This window comes from Carya illinoinensis, chromosome 16 (assembly GCF_018687715.1).
Source record: "Carya illinoinensis cultivar Pawnee chromosome 16, C.illinoinensisPawnee_v1, whole genome shotgun sequence".
Classification (NCBI taxonomy): Eukaryota; Viridiplantae; Streptophyta; class Magnoliopsida; order Fagales; family Juglandaceae; genus Carya; species Carya illinoinensis.
In genome coordinates, this window is record NC_056767.1 from 8,535,001 (window position 1) to 8,554,531 (window position 19,531).

The 19,531-nt window shown below is 38.5% G+C and overlaps 1 protein-coding gene across 1 annotated transcript; it reads left to right on the top strand.

The window, feature by feature from the left end:
- The first annotated feature begins 9,289 nt into the window (after nt 1–9,289).
- Nucleotides 9,290–10,786, top strand: LOC122299059. The gene is made up of 2 exons (XM_043108910.1): nt 9,290–10,326; nt 10,656–10,786. The coding sequence occupies exons 1-2, from the start codon at nt 9,294–9,296 to the stop codon at nt 10,688–10,690; spliced, it is 1,068 nt and encodes a 355-aa protein (XP_042964844.1). The 5' UTR covers nt 9,290–9,293; the 3' UTR covers nt 10,691–10,786.
- Nucleotides 10,787–19,531: the final 8,745 nt, after the last annotated feature.

Consider the following 19,531-nt stretch of genomic DNA (forward strand, 5'->3'; position numbering starts at 1 on the left):
TCCGAGGAGTAGGGGGTCGGATAGATTGGAGGACAGAGTTATTTGTATGTTGGTTGATATTGAAATTTGTTGGATATATTTATGTCGTGTCATTTGTATTGCATAGTGCATGCATGCTCATGTTTTAAAAAGGAAAACTGGGTTTTCAAGCAAGAAATGATTTTTGAATATATTTGAATGATTGGATTGATTGGTTTAAGTCAGAGGTATTGTAGGGATAGTGGTAAGCAAGGGCGGTGGTAGAGTCCCACCTGTTATTCTTGCCTACGATTCCAACCTATAGACAGACTTGTAGGGATGGTGGTAAGTAGGGACGGTGGTAGAATCCCACCTGTGATTCCAACCTACGATGCACGCGTAGGGATGATGGTAAGTAGGGATCTTGGTAGAATCCCACCTACAGTACTCTGATGGTTGGTTATTGGGCCATTTTCTAAAAAAATGGCGAGATGGGATTTTTGTGCCATTATCTGGGATAATGGCGAGGAAATGTTTTGGGCCAAAATGGGATTTTGGTGTGCGTGAAAAAAATGTGGACTTTTGGGACTTATACATATGGTGTAAACTTTCTATGAACTTGGAAATAGAGTATTTGTAGAAGAATGAATATCGATTGAATTGATTTGCTTTAAAATGTACAGAAATGAGCTATTTATACATCTGATATATTCTAACTAAATTAACTATCATTAGCAAGCTGCTTGGCTGCATGTGATTTCAATTCTAATTCCTTGATATGGTTATTTATATTCCAACACCCCCCCTCAAGATGAGAATGTATATTAATCATTCCCATCTTGCGAATTAGATGATGAAAACTTAGAGAACCAAGAGGCTTGGTTAAGATGTCTACAATTTGATGTTTGGATGGAATATGGATAATATTGATGAGGCCTTCTTGCAGCTTCTCTTGAACTAGGTGGCAGTCCAATTGTATGTGCTTGGGTCCTCTCATGTTGGACAGGGTTTAAGGCTATAGCAGCAGCTGGTTTGCTATCCGTGTAGAGTAATGCAGCTTCAGAATGTTGAACATTTAAATCAGCCAAAAGATAAACTAACCATTGTAGTTCACAAGTGGTAGAAGCCAATGCCCTATACTCAGATTCAACAGAGGATCTACTGACAGTAGGTTGTTTCTTTGACTACCAGGAAATAAGTGAGTCACCTATGAAGATTGCAAACCCAGTTATACTTCTTCTTGTATCAAGGCAACCTCCCCAGTCACTGTTCGAGTACCCTTTCAGATGTAATTGTGAATTGGCAGCAAGAAATATGCCCTGTCTAGGTGTGGCTTTGATGTATTTGAGAACTCTTTGAGCTGTTTGAAGATGACAAGTAGTTGGACTAGCCATGAATTGACTTAAGGCTTGAACTGAATAAGCCAAATCTGGTCTGGTAATTGTGAGATACAGCAAACGACCTACAAGTATTTTATATGCAGCAGGGTCTGTTAGTAATGGAGAGGAATCATGAGCTGACAACTTAAGGTTTGACTCCATGGGGAATGCAACTGGTTTAGCGGCAGATAAACCACTGTCCTGTAATATGTCAAGAGCATATTTTCTTTGACATAAACTAATGCCCTTTTTGGATCTAGCAACTTCAATGCCCAAAAAATACTTCAGTTCACCCAAGTCCTTTATTGTGAATGAATCATGTAGGTACTTTTTGACAATAGCAATCTATTCAAGACTATCTGAGGCCAAGATCACATCATCAACGTATATAAGAAGTACCATGAAGCTGTTGGCAGTCTGTTTAATGAAGAAAGATGAATCTGATTTTCCTTGGCTAAATCCAAATTGAATCAAAGGAGTTGATAACTTTGAGAACCATTGTCTCGAAGCCTGTTTTAATCCATATAAACTCTTTTTGAGTTTGCATACTCTAGGATCATTAGGAGAAGCAAATCCGGGTGGTAGTTGCATATAAACTTCTTCATTCAAATCTCCATGCAAGAAAGCATTGTTTACATCAAGTTGATGTAAATGCCAATGCTTAATTTCTGCTACAGCCAATAAAACCCTCACTGTTGTCATCTTTGCCACAGGGGAGTATGTGTCAAAAAAATCAAGTGCTTCTTGTTGGGTATAACCCTTTGCCACAAGTCTAGCTTTGCATCTCTCAACACTACCATCAGCCTTAAATTTAATTCGGTAGACCCACTTACAACCTATTGCAATTTTGTTTGGAGGTAGGATAGCAAGTTCCCAAGTTTTGTTGGTTTCAAGAGCTTTTATTTCTTGTGCCATAGCATGTTGCCACTCAGATTGAGAATTGGCTTGTTTGAATGTTTTAGGTTCAGAAATGGAAGTAATAGCAGCAGTGAAAGCTTCATGTTTAGGTGACAGTTTTGATTTTGAAAGAAAGGAAAAAATGGAATAAGGCTTACCAGAGCAGTAGTAGGAAGATGATTGAGATTCTGCATTTGTCTTGGTTAGATTACCACAGTAATATTCCTGCAAATATGTAGGTAGATGTCTAATCCTTTCAGACCTTTTGAGAACAAGCAAATTTTCTGAGGAAGTATTTTGATCAGTATTCGAAATAGGTAAATTTTCTGAGGAAGGATTTTGATCAGTATTTGAAATAGGTAAATTTTCTAAAGAAGGATTTTGATCAAAATCTACATTTATAGGTGCTGGTATAGAAGAATTTGTACTTATATGGTTTTTTGTGTAATGAAAAATGTCAGGAGCATTAGGAAATATGTAGGATGTATGCTTAGGATAACAGACAGATGGAAAAATTGATTCATGAAAAACAACATTTCTAGATATAAAGGTTTTGAGAGTTGTTAAGTCTAAAACTTTATATCCTTTAATGTTGGGGGGATAGCCTAAGAAGATGCATTTTGTTGCTCTAGGCTGAAATTTCCCTCGATTAGCTCTAAGAGTACTTGCAAAACAAAGGCAATCAAATACTTTGAAGTAGTTATAATTTGGTTGGGTTTTATACAAGAGAAAATATGGTGTCTGGTTGTTGAGAATCTTTGAAGGGGTACGATTGATAATATGTGTAGCAGTGAGAATAGAATCAGACTAGTATGTAATGGGTAGTTTTGACTGAAAGAGAAGAGCTCTAACAACAGCTAATAGGTGTTGATGTTTTCTTTCAACCCTACCATTTTGTTGGGGAGTTTCTACACATGACAAATGATGAAGTATGCCATGTTTTTGATAGAATTCAAGCGTGTTAAATTCTTGTCCATTGTCTATCCGAATGACTTGAACATTTGTGTTGAATTATGTTTGAACATAAGCAATGAAATTGGCAAGTAATACTCGAGTATCAGATTTAGCTTTTATTAAGTAAAGCCAAGTGAATCTTGAACAATCATCTACAATTGTAAGAAAATATGTGTAACCAGAATGTGAAACTGTATAGAAAGGACCCCAAATATCACAATGCAAAAGCTGAAAAGTTTTATTTGAATGAGTGTTGGATACAGGGAAAGGGAGTTTCTTCTGTTTGGCTGGTGGACAGATTTCACACACGTGATTTTTGGAAGGTGTTACAGAAGAATCAATGGAAGTAATGACTTGTAATCTTGTAAAAGGAATATGTCCTAACCTAAGATGCCATATATCAGAATTGACATTACAAGTATTGGCTGAAATAGAAAAGGATTCATTGAATGAATTTGACATCTTAGTATTTATTGCAGCAGAACACTGTAATTGGTAGAGGCCTGACTTGACTTTAGCAAGCCCAATCATCTTCCATTTGCTAAGGTCGTACAAAATACATTTAGATTGAAAGAAAAACAAGCCAATTGAATTATCTTTTGCCAATCTAGAGACAGAAATTAGATTGACATTGAATGCAGGAACATATAGTGCATTATGGAGAGTAATATCAGATGAAAGAGTAACCTGACCAGTGAATATTATGGGAACAGTTTGGCCATTTGGAAGATGAACCTTAGAGTATTCAGTTGGCATTTTTATCAATGTAAAGAAATTAGGACAACAGATCATATGATCTGTTGCTCCTGTATCTAGAATCCATGTAGATGAGTTCTTTGATGTTGAAACTGTGTTACAGATAGAAAATATACCTGAGGTTGAAGCAGCATTAGCTACTGGAGTGAGGTTTGAGCTAAACAAGCTGTTTACAAGAGTGATCAAATTTTGGATTTGCTCTTGAGAAAAAAATGTATGGGGATTACTTGCATCCTGCTCCAAAGTATAAACATTGTTTGCAGTGGGCAACCTTTGAGTATAATTTCCAGGCTGTGCAGTGGAGGTGAATCTTTTGCCTCAAGGACCCTTCCATCCAGGTGGATATCCAATAAGTTGGAAACATTTGTCTGCAAGATGACCGGAGTATCCACAGTGTGAACATACAACATCTGTCTTTGTTCTTGGCTTTTGAGTCTTGAAATTATTATTCAAGTATTGCTTCTGAGGTTGAGAAGCAAGCATTGCGTGTGACTCAAGTGATACACCAACAGAGTTAGACAAAGTTCTTTGGCTTTCTTCTTGCAACAATATAGAGAAGACCTTGCTCATTGAAGGTAATGGAGATTGCAATAGTAATTGACTATGCAGAGCTGCAAAAGAATCATGTAATCCTACTAGAAACTTCATTACATAATTGGATTGCTAACGATCAGTGAGATTCTTCAAGATTTGACAAGAACATTTATCAAGATTACCACAACAACAAACTGGAATTGGCCGGTAACTGATATATTCATCCCACAAAGCTTTAAATTCACTGAAATATTCAGTGACAGATTTTGATTCTTGAGATATAGAACTAAGTGATTTTTCCAGGGAAAATACCCTTGGACCATCACTACGAAGATAGCGGGTTTTAAGTTCTTCCCAAATTTCAAAAGCAGAGGTGAAATAAAGCAAACTACCACGAATTTCTTTTGCTATTGAATTTATCAACCAAGATAGAATTAGGTTATTTGCTCTTAGCCAAGCAATTTGAATCATGTGATTACCAGAAGTTGGATGAGGCAGACTACCATCAATGAATGCTATTTTGTTCTTCACAGTTAGGGCGATGGAAATTGATCTACTCCATGCAACATAATTTTCTCCAATGAAAATTTTCGAGACTAACAGTGCTCCAAGATTGTCAGAAGGATGAAGATAGTAAGGACTTGATGAATCATCAGATGGATTTATCGGTGTCCAAGGAGAATCTTCCATAGAAGCATCAGTATCTTCAGAAGTTGCCATAGAAGCAAATCAAGAAATGTGAGGTTTGCAGCGGAAGATGCTATATGGACGATGATACCATGTAAACTTTCTATGAACTTGGAAATAGAGTATTTGTAGAAGAATGAATATCGACTGAATTGAATTGCTTTAAAATGTACAGAAATGAGCTATTTATACATCTGATATATTCTAACTAAATTAACTGTCATTAGCAAGCTGTTTGGCTGCATGTGATTTCAATTCTAATTCCTTGATATGGTTATTTATATTCCAACATATGGCATCATGTTCATACTTTTAGTTATTGCATGAATGTATTTTTATCTTGAGGTTTGTTTGGATTGTTACTTACCTGTGGTATTGTCTTTGGTACCGTAGATTTGAATTTAGATGATGAGGAGTCTGAGCTTGAGGAGGCGGCTCTGCCAGAGGATTGACTTGGTGCTTTTGGTTATTTATTGGAAAATTATTTTTCTTTAAATTATGTATTTCCGTTATGATGATATTGGAAATTGTAATATTTTTAATACGCTTATTTTTTTAAGTGAACTTTTATTTAAACAAAATTTGGTACTTACTCAACTGACTCTATTTATCTGGTTCGTTATTTTTGTTGTACTCGTGTTGCTTGCCCCACACACTTGGCACTTGGCGATGGGATGTGTAACCTGTGCTATCAGCATCCCGACGCCTCGATTTTCATGTATCCGTACGTGGAAGTTGGGGGTGTCAGAATATGTCACTGCAAAAAAATATTACCTGCAAATTTTTTCTGATGAACTGAATTTCGTAGGAAAAAGTAATTAATTTTCACAAATTGTAACTCGTGATAAATAAAATGGTCCAATAACAATATTTGCGGTGAATATTTACCAAAGACGTGAATTTCTTAACAAAATGTAATTAACTTATTTCATCTCAACTCGCTATCTAAACAACACTTTAGAATATATTAGCCATGCGGATGGCTCAATCGAATTAGCAATTATTGGGAATGCAAATAATACTTAATTTGCTCATTTTCTAGATTCTTTTGGATTTAGAGTTGAGAAGGCAAGCATTAATGTTTATGGTAGTTTAGTAGTTGTGATGGAAAATAAGAAAGCAAGAAAGATAAAAAATGAAGAAAAAGAAAAGAACAAACTACGGGTACGCGATGAGGCTAGGAAGTGGCCTTCAACTTCATAGCTCTCATGCATGCTTAGCTCAGATTTCGACATGAAATTTAATTAGGAACTTAGTAATGAGGGCAACCATACTACATGACATGATCCCTTGATTTAGATGCCTCATAGCAAGTAATAAACTCAACCTGATCCGTTGAATTTGACTCAATTGACTTGTTGATTGACCCGTTTGACCCTCTCAGTTTGATAGAATATAATAATAACATTTATTATCTTAATAATATATATATATATATTTTAAAATCTGAATATCTCAATTGTAGACATGTTATGTAATATTGTCTTATTTGTATACATGATTATTTTCTTTAATATATTCAGTGGTAATTCATATATGTAGCCTAGAGAAATTAAAGCGATAAATCAAAGTGACCCATGTCATGGAGACTCTCTCCTTGGCCTAAAATTATAAGTTTAATAAATGATTTATCAGTTATATCTATATCCATGCAAACAACAATCGGCCCAAAAGGAATGTTGTTATTTGGCTAGAACATAGATAGTATAAGGTGATTATATGTTAATTGCATAATTTTTCAGATTAACCTATGTATTCAATAGTCGGCTCAAAGGAATACTATTGTTTGGCCAAACTGAGTTTTACCTTATTCTTGATAACTAGCCATACTGGGAGAGGACAACTTGTGTGACGCCCCAGACCCCCACGTACAAATACGTGGAAATCGAGGCATCGAGATGATGACAACACGGGTTACACATCCTATCGCTAAGTGCCAAGTGTGTATACATGCAACTTGTGAACAACCAAAACACAACGGAATAAAATAAGGTTAGTCAACTAAGTACCATAATTGTTTAAATACAAACTCGCTTAAATACAAGCATATCAAAATATTACAAGTTTCGGAAACATCATAAAACCAAAATACATAATATGAAAGCTAAAAATAATTTCCAACAATTATAGGTAGAGACTCCAAACTACTCCTCTAGTAGAGCCACCTCCACGGGCTCAGCCTCTTCGTCATATGCTTCGAAATCCCAACCCAGCTTTAGATTCCAAAAATTTACAGTACGGTTTGGTACCTTCCTCCAATGACTTGCGACAAAAATCTGGCCCCCAATTTGGTACTGATTCCTAAAACATATAACGAAATCAGTTACTCTAAGAACTTACTGACTATGAGATACGATGAGGCGCAGCTGAGAGATGTATTTAGGCGCAATGACATAAATGGAGATGGGGTTCTTAGCAGGCACGAGCTCAGAAATGCATTCTACAGCCTTGGTGCCTTCATCCCAAATTGGCGAGCTTTTCGGGCAATTCGCCATGCTGATATTAATGGAGATGGATACATCGACGAGGCTGAGTTGGACAATGTTGTGAGATATGCTTTCCAACTCGGTTACACCATCAAATAAACCACAATGTTACTATTAATTGTATTGCTTCATAAATAGGTGTGTTTCCACTCCTATACATATAACTAATGTTTGTCTGACTGTGTATCATTCTGCAGTTACCATGAACCATCTTAATAATTTTCCAACGTTTGTAGTATCCATGGACTGTACTTGGGTATAAATGTGTATGAAGTTGTAGAATGTTTCCAACATGAAAGCACATATCAGCTTCATTTTGTATGGCGTATGAAATTTCTTATATTTCTCTTCCTGGTTTTACGACCTTTGGGTAGTTCTTAGAGAAATAGTTTTCAAAGCTGAATGAAAGATCAGACGGCAAGAAAAAAGAACAAGGAAACAGGTACACGTTCACTAACATGGCAAAGCAAAAGATTAAAAAAGGAATCATAATATTGTTAGTTCTAATTCGCAGAATCCGGACATATGGTCCATCCTTGCAATTCTGTCAAAATGCAACTCACAAATTAGATTGATGGGGACAAAACGAAAGCATGCAGAAATAGTCCCTCGAATAATTCAGGGCAGACGACTAAATAGTTCCTAATAATTAATTAAAGGCTACATTTATAATTGACTTCCAAATATTACTTATGATTATGTACATTATCGTAGGAGCACCAGCAAAATGGAGGTGACCTCGAGTCAATATGGAAAATTTATAGCCCACGCGGAGCCATTCTTTAACAGCTGTAAATACTTAGTAAATAACGTTCTAATTAACTGATTTTTATGTATCCATTTCTTTTACTCTAGGCCCTCTTGATGATTTAAATTGGCCTTTTTCAGCGCCAATACCGTTTACTGCATGGAATAAAAAAATTCTTCATTTATGTATAAAAAGAAACATTAAGAAACAGTACTTTTAACATGTTAGAGAGGCATTTGCAAGCTTATTCAGCTATTTAGCACGCAAGATGGTTTAAACATGATTCATGTATGGTGTGATGTAAGACATTGTCTACAGTTGCATGCGAACATACGGATTTACCCCAAGTCATATATGCTCTAATACCACCTGTGGTGCTGTTGAAAATACAGAAAGAAGATGCTTGAACGTGCAGCAGCAGAGGCAGAGGATTATTCTTCTTCAGCTTTTGGCATGTGAAGCAGCAGACAGCAGGAGAACACACACATGCAGACCAGCTGGACACTCACTTGGACAGCAACTCACAGCAGCTCATGTATTTTTTTTTTTCGTTGGAAAACAGCCTTTGTTATCATCAAGTGTCTCTATCACTTCAGTATAAATGTCAAGCTAGAATGTATAGAAAACAACTATGAAAAACAGTTCAATGAGAAGTTTAGAAAATGACATTTCTGATTTTTCCTTACTCACTTCCTGTTCTTCAATAACAGGATAGTGTTTTGCAATTTTCTAAGTTTCTTTTTCTTATATGGTATCAGAGAAATGGCTGATTCCATCAACTCAAATGCCAATCAAAATGCAAATCCAAACTCAAATATTTCTGATCCATCCCAACCAAACAGCCCCTATTTTATTGGTTCCAATGACAGTTCTGGAGTTCTTCTTGTCACTCAAATGCTTGATTCAAGTAACTATCATTCTTGGGCACGTTCAATGAAAAGAGCTCTTCGCATCAAAAACAAACTTGGGTTTGTTGATGGAAGCATTTGTGAACCATCTGAGGCTGATAGTCCATTGATGGATCATTGGCTTCGATGCAATGACATAGTCATCACCTGGCTGCAAAACACCATGTCAGTTGACATTAAGAGCAGCACCCTTTATGCTGAGACTGCTCATCAACTGTGGAAGGAACTTGAGCAACGACTTGCACAGCAAAATGCTCCAAGGATTTATGAAGTAAAGCAAGGTATTGCTACAATAATGCAGAACCAAGACACTGTAAGTATGTATTACTCTAAGTTAAAAACTCTGCTAGATGAATTGATGAACTATGAGTCTATTCCTAACTGCACATGTGGGGGTTTGAAAACAATAGTGGATAACCATGAAAGAGACTGGGTGATGAAGTTTCTTATGGGTTTAAATGACACATACAAAGCCCTTAAGGCTCAGATCCTTCTAATCAAGCCTTTCCCTAGTCTAAATGAAGTGTACTCCATAATACAACAAGAAGAAAAGAGGCGACAGATTTCTGTTGACACTTCAGTTGGTGACTCCATGGCTATGATAGCAACTGCTAGAGATGTAGGAAGGCAAAATATCACATCTCAGAGAAAGTATTATTGCACTTTTTGTAAAATGCCTGGACATTCCTTAGAAAGGTGTTTTAAGGCTAACCCTGAGAAACCAGTGTGCAGTCATTGCAGAATGCCTGGCCATGTTGCAGAAAAATGCTTTAAACTTCATGGTTATCCACCAGGCCACAAGCTCCATGGGAAGGGCAGACCTGCTTTTGCCAATCAAGTCACTACCCTCATGCCACCTGGACATGAGCAAATCAACAACAACCAAGCAACACTCACTCAAGAGCAATATTCACAGCTGATTGCCTTGCTCAAATCACAACCCAGTCATTCTCACACAGCTTCACTTAATCAAGTGCATTCCCTCAGTCATTCTGAATCTGACATGTCAAAAATATCTGGTATCTCACTTTGTCTCTCAGCTTGTAGCATAAACTCACACAACACCTTTGATACACCTTGGATAATAGACACGGGGGCAACAGACCACATGGTCTGTTCAACCTCCCTTTTCACCACCATCAGAAGTGTTGCCAAATATTCTGTAGCTCTTCCAAATGGTGAAACTGTCAATGTTTCCCATGTTGGAACAGTGAAGATGTCAAAACACTTGACCTTGCATGATGTGCTTTGTGTTCCATCCTTTTCTTTTAACCTCATATCTGCAAGGAAACTTAGTCAAAAATCAAGATGTTGTCTTATTTTTCTACCTGAAAACTGTTTTATTCAGGACCTTTTAACTTGGAAAACGACTGGAATGGGTGAAGTGAGGAATGGCTTGTATCACCTACTGAGGAATGAAGTCTCCCCTACAGCTTTAGTTGAAGTCCTATCCTCTCTAACCACCAACACTGTCATTTCTGATTCTGTCATCAACAACCATGAAGGTTTCAGTCTATGGCACTATAGACTTGGGCACCTCTCAGATTCTAGGATGAACTTGATTAGCAAAAATGAAATTTCTGATTTTGATGTTGCTACCATACCCTGCTCAGTTTGCCCTTTAGCAAAATTACACAAACTACCTTTTCCTACTAGCCATCATAAATCAGAAAAATGTTTTGATTTAGTCCACTGTGATCTTTGGGGGCCTTGCAATGAAATTAGTCATGATGGATCAAGATATTTTTTGAGTATAGTTGATGATTTCAGTCGATGTACTTGGGTGTATATGTTAAAACTGAAATCTGATGCAACTGGGGCTTTACAACAATTTTATGCAATGATTGAAACCCAATTTGACTCCAAAATCAAAGTAATTAGAAGTGATAATGGAGGTGAATTTGACATGAAAGACTTTTATTCAAAAAGAGGCATAATCCATCAGAAAACTTGTGTTGAAACACCCCAGCAAAATGCTATTGTAGAAAGGAAACACCAGCACATCTTGAATGTAGCAAGAGCCCTAAAGTTTCAAAGTGAAATTCCAATGAGATATTGGAATGACTGCATCCTCACTGCAGTATATCTCATAAACAGAACCCCCTCACCATTACTTAAAAACAAGACCCCTTTTGAGCTCCTCTTTGGGACCAAACCTATTTACTCTCATCTTAGGGTATTCGGGTGTTTGGTATTTGCCTCTACTCTGATAAATAACAGGCACAAGTTTGATCCTAGAGCTAGGAAGTGTGTGTTCTTAGGTTACCCTTTTGGGGTTAAAGGCTATAAGCTTTTGGATCTAGAGACAAAAAGAATCTTCATCTCTAGAAATGTAGTCTTCCATGAGAAGATTTTTCCATACAAAACTAAGACTACAACCACTCCCCATAACCTACCAAGTCCAACCACATTATCCTTTTCCCAACCACTAGATACTGCTCTTGACCACACTTCTGAGTTGCCTCACCTTGAACCTGAACCAGATATCGATATAGAGAATGTAGCAAACACCTCAAACACAGAAAATCCACTAGAACCTCTTGAAGAACATACACATCCCACCGATCCTCATATGCCTAGAAGGTCCACTAGAGAAAGACGTACACCACCTTACTTGATGGACTTCATTTGTCAACAAGTATCCTCACTCCCTCATTCACAGAAGTTAGACAAGAAGAAAGGATCAAGACTTTCAGGTAATGCCTCTCCTCTTGATGCTAATCTCTCTTATCATAAACTGTCCAACACACACAAAGCTTTTGTCGCTTCAATCACAAAGCAAATAGAACCTAACACATATGCACAAGCTGTCAAAACCTCTGGTTGGTGCAAGGCAATGCAAGCTGAGATTGAGGCCTTAGAGATGAATGACACTTGGACTGTAGTTGATTTGCCTCATGGAAAGGAAGCTATAGGGTGCAAATGGGTGTATAAGGTCAAGTACAATGCAGATGGAAGTGTTGAGAGGTATAAGGCTCGGCTAGTGGCAAAGGGATACACACAACAGGAGGGGTTGGATTACCATGAGACTTTCTCCCCTGTAGCAAAGCTAGTGACAGTGAGAACATTGCTTGCTGTAGCAGTAGTTAAAGGTTGGAATTTACATCAATTAGATGTGAACAATGCATTCCTCCATGGTGATTTGGAGGAGGAAGTTTATATGAAGCTTCCACCAGGATATGCTGATAGTAATTGTGCAAAAGTTTGCAAACTTCATAAGAGTTTGTATGGATTGAAACAGGCATCGAGGCAATGGTATGCCAAACTCTCAGATTTCATTGTTCAGAAAGGTTTCAAGCAGTCAAAGGCAGATTATAGTTTGTTTACAAGGTCAGTGGGGGAATCCTTTACAGCTGTGCTTGTCTATGTGGATGATCTTATTATAGCAGGTAATGACATGGACATTACTCATTCTCTCAAATCTTCCCTACATGACAGATTTAAGATAAAGGATTTAGGTGTTTTAAAGTACTTTCTTGGGTTGGAAGTGGCACGATCAGAAAAAGGGATTTATGTATGTTAAAGAAAATATGCATTGGACATATTATCTGACTCAGGAACCATTGGAGCTGCACCTACTAAGATACCTCTGGATCAAAACAGCAAATTGCCTAAGGATCAAGGTGTCCTACTTAAGGATCCTTCTATCTACAGAAGACTCATTGGGAGGCTTCTTTACCTCACCATCACCAGACCAGATTTAGCATATTCAGTCCAATTGCTTAGTCAATTCATGCAAGCTCCTAGAGTCCCACATTTAAATGCAGCTCATAAGGTACTAAGGTACATAAAGAGAGCTCCAGGACAAGGCTTGTTTTACTCTTCACAATCAAACCTACAACTTGAGGTGTACTGTGATTCAGATTGGGGAGCATGCCTAGATACACGAAGGTCTGTGACAGGGTATTGTGCCTTTCTTGGTCCTTCCTTAGTGTCTTGGAAATCTAAAAAGCAAAACACTATCTCTAGGTCCTCAGCAGAAGCTGAATACAGGGCCATGGCAAGTGCTTGCTGTGAATTAACTTGGCTAAGGTTTTTACTTCAAGACTTAATGGTAGATCATCCTCAGGCAGCTGTGTTACGCTGTGACAACAAGGCTGCATTACACATTGCAGCAAATCCAGTATTCCATGAACGTACCAAGCATATAGAGCTCGATTGCCATTTGATCCGTGATAAAATTCAGGAAGGAAGTGTCATTACTGAGCATGTAAGTAGTGAATCACAAATTGCAGATATATTGACTAAGGCACTGGGATCTAACAGCTTCTACACACACTTGCACAAGATGGGAGCAGAAAATATCTACTCTCCACCTTGCGGGGGGCTGTTGAAAATACAGAAAGAAGATGCTTGAACGTGCAGCAGCAGAGGCAGAGGATTATTCTTCTTCAGCTTTTGGCATGTGAAGCAGCAGACAGCAGGAGAACACACACATGCAGACCAGCTGGACACTCACTTGGACAGCAACTCACAGCAGCTCATGTATTTTTTTTTTTCGTTGGAAAACAGCCTTTGTTATCATCAAGTGTCTCTATCACTTCAGTATAAATGTCAAGCTAGAATGTATAGAAAACAACTATGAAAAACAGTTCAATGAGAAGATTAGAAAATGACATTTCTGATTTTTCCTTACTCACTTCCTGTTCTTCAATAACAGGATAGTGTTTTGCAATTTTCTAAGTTTCTTTTTCTTATAGGTGCCCCTAGCCCTTGCCTTGGTTTGGCAAGAATCATAGTGCCTGGATATTGGCCACTTGGGTCATACACCCCTTGCACATTATGATAATGGGTGTGTGCTCACAAACTAAACAAGTTTACAAGTGATTGGAAGCAGAAAAATCGAAGGGTCATAAATGATTATAAATATAGGTACCAGATAATTTAAAATACATTACCACAACATCCAAAAGCCACTTATATTGTGGTGTAATGTATTTGTGGTGCACTCATAAATGACTTCTGGATATTGTGATGTAACGTATTTCAAATTCTCAAATGATTTATGACCATTTTATTTTTCTGTTGTGAATTAATTGTACACTTATTTGTTGAGTTTGTGAGCTTACACGTTATCACAATGTGCAAGGGTGTATGACCCATGTGGCCAACGTTCTATTGTCACAGATCCCGCCAAACCACAAGCGTGGGTTGGGGGCCACATTTCTTGTGTTAGAGTAATATTGTTGTACTAGTTAATTAATTAATTAAGGATTATTTCCCTAATCTTATTATATATACACTTTTCTTTTCCATAATCAAGAGGAACAAATTAGATGTTTTAAAGTTGAAGATTCTTTTCTCCAAGTACTAGTACTTTTCTTTAATTTTCTTCAAACATTAGGAACAAGAAAATGGTGTTTCCACTCTCCTGGCTTTCCCGTTTTGTTTGCTGGTTTGAACATGCAAGACATGTGAAAGTGGAACCTGGACTAGACCAAACATCTTAGATAGTTACTAGTAGAAAATATGGTTTTGTTGTTCTATTTGATGCATTTTCAAACTGGTAGGAATACTTCATTTGTAATGGATTTGGGCATGGCGTTCCCATGACAGCTAGGACATTGATCAAGATTGATCCCATTTGTGCATGCAGTCCATTTAAAAGAAATGTGGAGCACACTTCGGATCATTCACTTGAAAGAACTTACTTTTTTTTTTTTATGGTCCCACTTTTTAAAAAAAAAACTGCCGGGTTCTTGCATACCCTAATTTTACAAATTGAATTGAGTCTTAGAGATCCTCTATGTTGGAAACCCCCCAAGTATGAATTCCCATTTGATTTTGCAACTACCCACCCATCCACCGAAAGTCTTTGGCAGCAAATATTGACTAAAATTTGCTGCACTGAAAGGAGGCACCCTTTTGGTCAAGAAGTGTGGGAGCTTGTCCCCCATGGTTTCTCCTACAAAAGGAGATTATTTGCTGAAGATTAAGATCATCCTTACTACGGTGAGAGATCATTTGCAGGGCTAAGGGCAAAAATAGGTTCTAGAAAAACCCTGAACAGGGGGCATTTTGAGAGATAGAGAGTTTATTTATGAGTGTTTGTAAAATTGTACAAACACATCGAAAATACTGAGCTTCTGCTTCAGTGGACATAGGCAAATTGCCGAACCACTTAAATATTGTCTCTCTATCGTCTTGTGTGATTTTGGACAGGCCAAAGACGCAACAATTGGTATCAGAGCTTTGGTTTCGTACTGTCCAAAAAAATCAAGTTGATCAAAATCAACTTTTGACCACATATTGATGTTCCTCGTGTCAAGATGAATTCGTTGCCGCAAACAGTATAAAAAATGGATGTCGAAGGAGCCTGTACGCGCCCCTAGAAATTGGAGAGTGCACAGACCCGCCTCAGTCGCACCAGAGGAAGAAGACGAGTCGGTAACATGTGCCCAAGCCCCCCACTCGCATCTGGAGGAAGAAGACGCGTGAGGGACGCATGTACACGCACCCCCACACGCACCGAGGGGATGAAGACACGTGAGAGGTTGTCACGCGCCCCCCAAGCACCTTAGAGGCCTCTCGTGCGTGTTGTCCACACGCCACATGAGCCTCAGGTGCCCTGCTGCAGGGAGTGTACGACACACGCAAGATGATCTGGACTGTCCATTTTCAGATCGATTTTGGGCTAGATCTAAGCCATTTGGAGTCCAATTTCAATAATCAAATAGTTCTTTCCAACTATTTGGATCATTTCGGATTCATCCGTACGGTGGGAATGTTGAGATTCGCCATCGGTACAGTTAATCTGAACCCTCCACGAGTTGCATATCATTTTGGGCTAGATCTAAGCCATTCAGAATCCGATTTCAACGATCAAATAGTTCTTTTCAACTATTTGGCACATTCTGGATTCATCCGTATAGTGGGAATCTTGAGATTCACCATCGGTACATTCGATCTGAATCGTCCACGAGTTGCAGATCATTTTGGGCTAGATCTACGCCAGTTGGAGTTCAATTCTGATGATCAAATAGTGTTGACAAACTATTTGGATCATTCCGGACTCATCTGTACGGTGGAAATGCTGAGATTCACCATCGGTACATTCGATCTGAATCATGCACGAGTTGCAGATCATTTTGGGCTGGATCTACGCCAGTTGGAGTTCAATTGTGATGATCAAATAGTGTTGACAAACTATTTGGATCATTACGAATTCATCTATACGGTGGGAATGTTGAGATTCACCATCAGTACATTCAATCTGAACCGTCCACGAGTTGTAGATCATTTTGGGCTAGATCTATGCCAATTGGAGTTCAATTGTTATGATCAAATAGTGTTGACAAACTATTTGGATCATTCCGGACTCATCTGTACGGTGGGAATGTTGAGATTCGCCATCGTTACATTCGATCTGAACCGTCCACGAGTTGCAGATCATTTTGGGCTAGATCTATGCCAGTTGGAGTTCAATTGTGATGATCAAATAGTGTTGACAAACTATTTGGATCATTTGGGACTCATCTGTATGGTGGGAATGTTGTGATTCGCCATCGGTACATTCAATCTAAACCGTCCACAAAGCAGATCATTTTGGGCTTGATCTTAGCCAGTTGGAGTCGTGACAGACTCATTTGTTTTTGGCTTGATCGCAACCAGTTGGAGTCGTGACAGACTCATTTGTTTTTTGGCTTGATCGCAGCCAGTTGGAGCCATGACAGACTCATTTGTTTTTGGCTTGATCGTAGCCAGTTGGAGTCGTGAAGGACTCATTTGTTTTGGGCTTGATCTCAGCTAGTTGGAGTTGTGCCAGACTCATTGGTTTTGGGGCTTGATGTCAGCCAGTTGGAGTCCAATGTTGCTAGACTCAGATCGTTTGGGCTTGATTTAAGCTAGTTGGGATCGTGAAGTTTGAGGAGCAAACTTCAGATCATTGGATGATGCTGATTAACTTGTTATATCAGTAGCTTTTGGTAGTCATACAACTCATGGAGCATAATGCTATTAAGAGGAGAACCGCAATGGATCTCACTATGGCTTTCTTTGAAAAACCAGTTGCAAATAACAAAGTGCATATGAAGAAACAGTTCAACTTTAGAAAATGCAGAAGGTACTATTGTTGCCCAATAATATTTGGCGTTGTGGTCAAAAAGTTGGGAGTTCATGAGAATGGCTATGAGTAATTCTGCAAAGAAAACAAAGTTGAAGTTTCTTAATGTAAGATATCTTATCCTAGATGAAGAGGTGTGTAGAAGAGATTCTGGCAAGATCTTGAGTTGTTGGTCCTGAATGTTAATAGTAAGGGCAAAGGCAAGTCAAGATCTAGATAACAGATGACTCGCTAGGAATTGTGGCAAGACAGGCCACAAGAGACTGCTAAAATTAGGAGAAAACTGAGAATGATGCTGTGAATATGGTGACTGAAGAAATACATGTCATCGTATTTCTTGCAATGCACAATGTTGTTAAAGACAGCTTGAAGACAATAGTCATTCAGGTGTGTTTTCTCAAAAGGGCGTGGAAGGTCATGAATGATTCATTGGTCTTGGCTCGTGGTAATGGTCGTGTGAATTAGATGAGGAAGTTAAAGGAACTTAGTTTTACTTTTCCTCATCTAAACATGAAGAAATCTCCTTAGACCATGACATGAAGCAAAGGTGTGAGAGATGGGAACAAAATGTTAGATGTTCCAGGGATATTTACACCTAAAGCTGATTATCACATAACTGCCAAGACGATCAGACTTCCATGATGGTTACTACCTTAAACTATATCCTGCTAAATGAAGGTAGTGAACTATGGTATGAAGAAAATTCTTGCAAGAATGGAGATTATGCAAGTCGAAGTTAGCAGAGACTGCACACAAGATGAGCACATCGACTGAAGATAGGATATGTTAGCAGCAGGATGTGGAGTCAGTCGCCCAAGTCAGAGATAGAGACCTCAGCAACAGGTTCTCTGATATGTGCCAAGATCTGTGCGAGACCATTGATTCCCAGTGCAGTGGGAAATGTGTTGCCCTATATAGATGTGTTGATTAAGGGCACTGTATGTGATGAACTAAAGTTATGCATCACTTTAGTTAGTCTTCTAACTCGAAGACATGAGCTGTAAAATTGTAAAGATGATAAGGGATCATGCTGGAGATAGAGGCTAGCATGTTGAGAACCAGTCTCCAAGTTGGAGATTGGTGTGATTGTAGGATTATGGAGCCTGGTTTGAAAGCTGTAAAGGCACCAGGTAGATTGTTCGCTTAGTTGTAGCTCGAGCAAAGCTCAGTTTGCTCAAGGTGTATATGAGTGCGGACTCATGGACTCGAGCGAAAGAAGAATTCTAGAGAGTCCAAATTGTGCAGTAGAGCACTTGTAAATCTCCTCTAAAGAAAATCCCTTACAAGCTCCATGGATGTAGGCGACGCTAATGCATTTGAAGATGCATTTGGAGGAGTATCTAGACATCCATTTGAAGGCGTACCTGCAGATGTATTTGATAGTGGAAATCTCTCATGGCTAATGCATTTGAAGATGCATTTGGAGAAGTATCTAGACATCCATTTGAAGGCGTACCTGCAGATGTATTTGATAGTGGAAATCTCTCATGGCTAACAAGCACTCCAATGAGGGAATGCAATCATTTGAAGGATGCAACCGTTTGTAGCATCCTAGTATGACACACTTGGGTGGAGGGGGTGATTGTTGGAAACCCCCCAAGTATGAATTGCCATTTGATTTTATAGCCACCCACCCATCCATCGAAAGTCTTTGGCAGCAAATATTGACTAAAATTTGCTGCATTGAAAGGAGGCTCCCTCTTGGTCAAGAAGTGTGGGAGCTTGTCCCCCATGGTTTCTCCTATAAAAGGAAATCATTTGCTGAAGATTAAAACCATCCTCACTGCAGTGAGAGATCAAGGCAGAGGGCTGGGCGAAATTTAAGTTCTGGGGAAACCCAAAACAGAGGCCATTTTGAGATATAGAGAGTTGTTTATGAGTGTTTGTAATTTTGTACAAACATATTGAAAATATTGAGTTTCCGCTTTAGTGAACGTAGGCAAGTTGCTGAACCACTTAAATATTGTCTCTCTATCATTTTGTGTAATTTTTGGACAGGCCAGAGGCGCAACACTCGTTCTTCAAATGTCCAAGCAACTAGCGAGCTATATTATAATAACATGCAACACCTATAACTACAAGGAACAAAGTTTATATGTATTTAGCACGTGAGGGAGGCATTTTGTAAGCTTATTCAGCTATCTTGCACGGAAGATACTTTA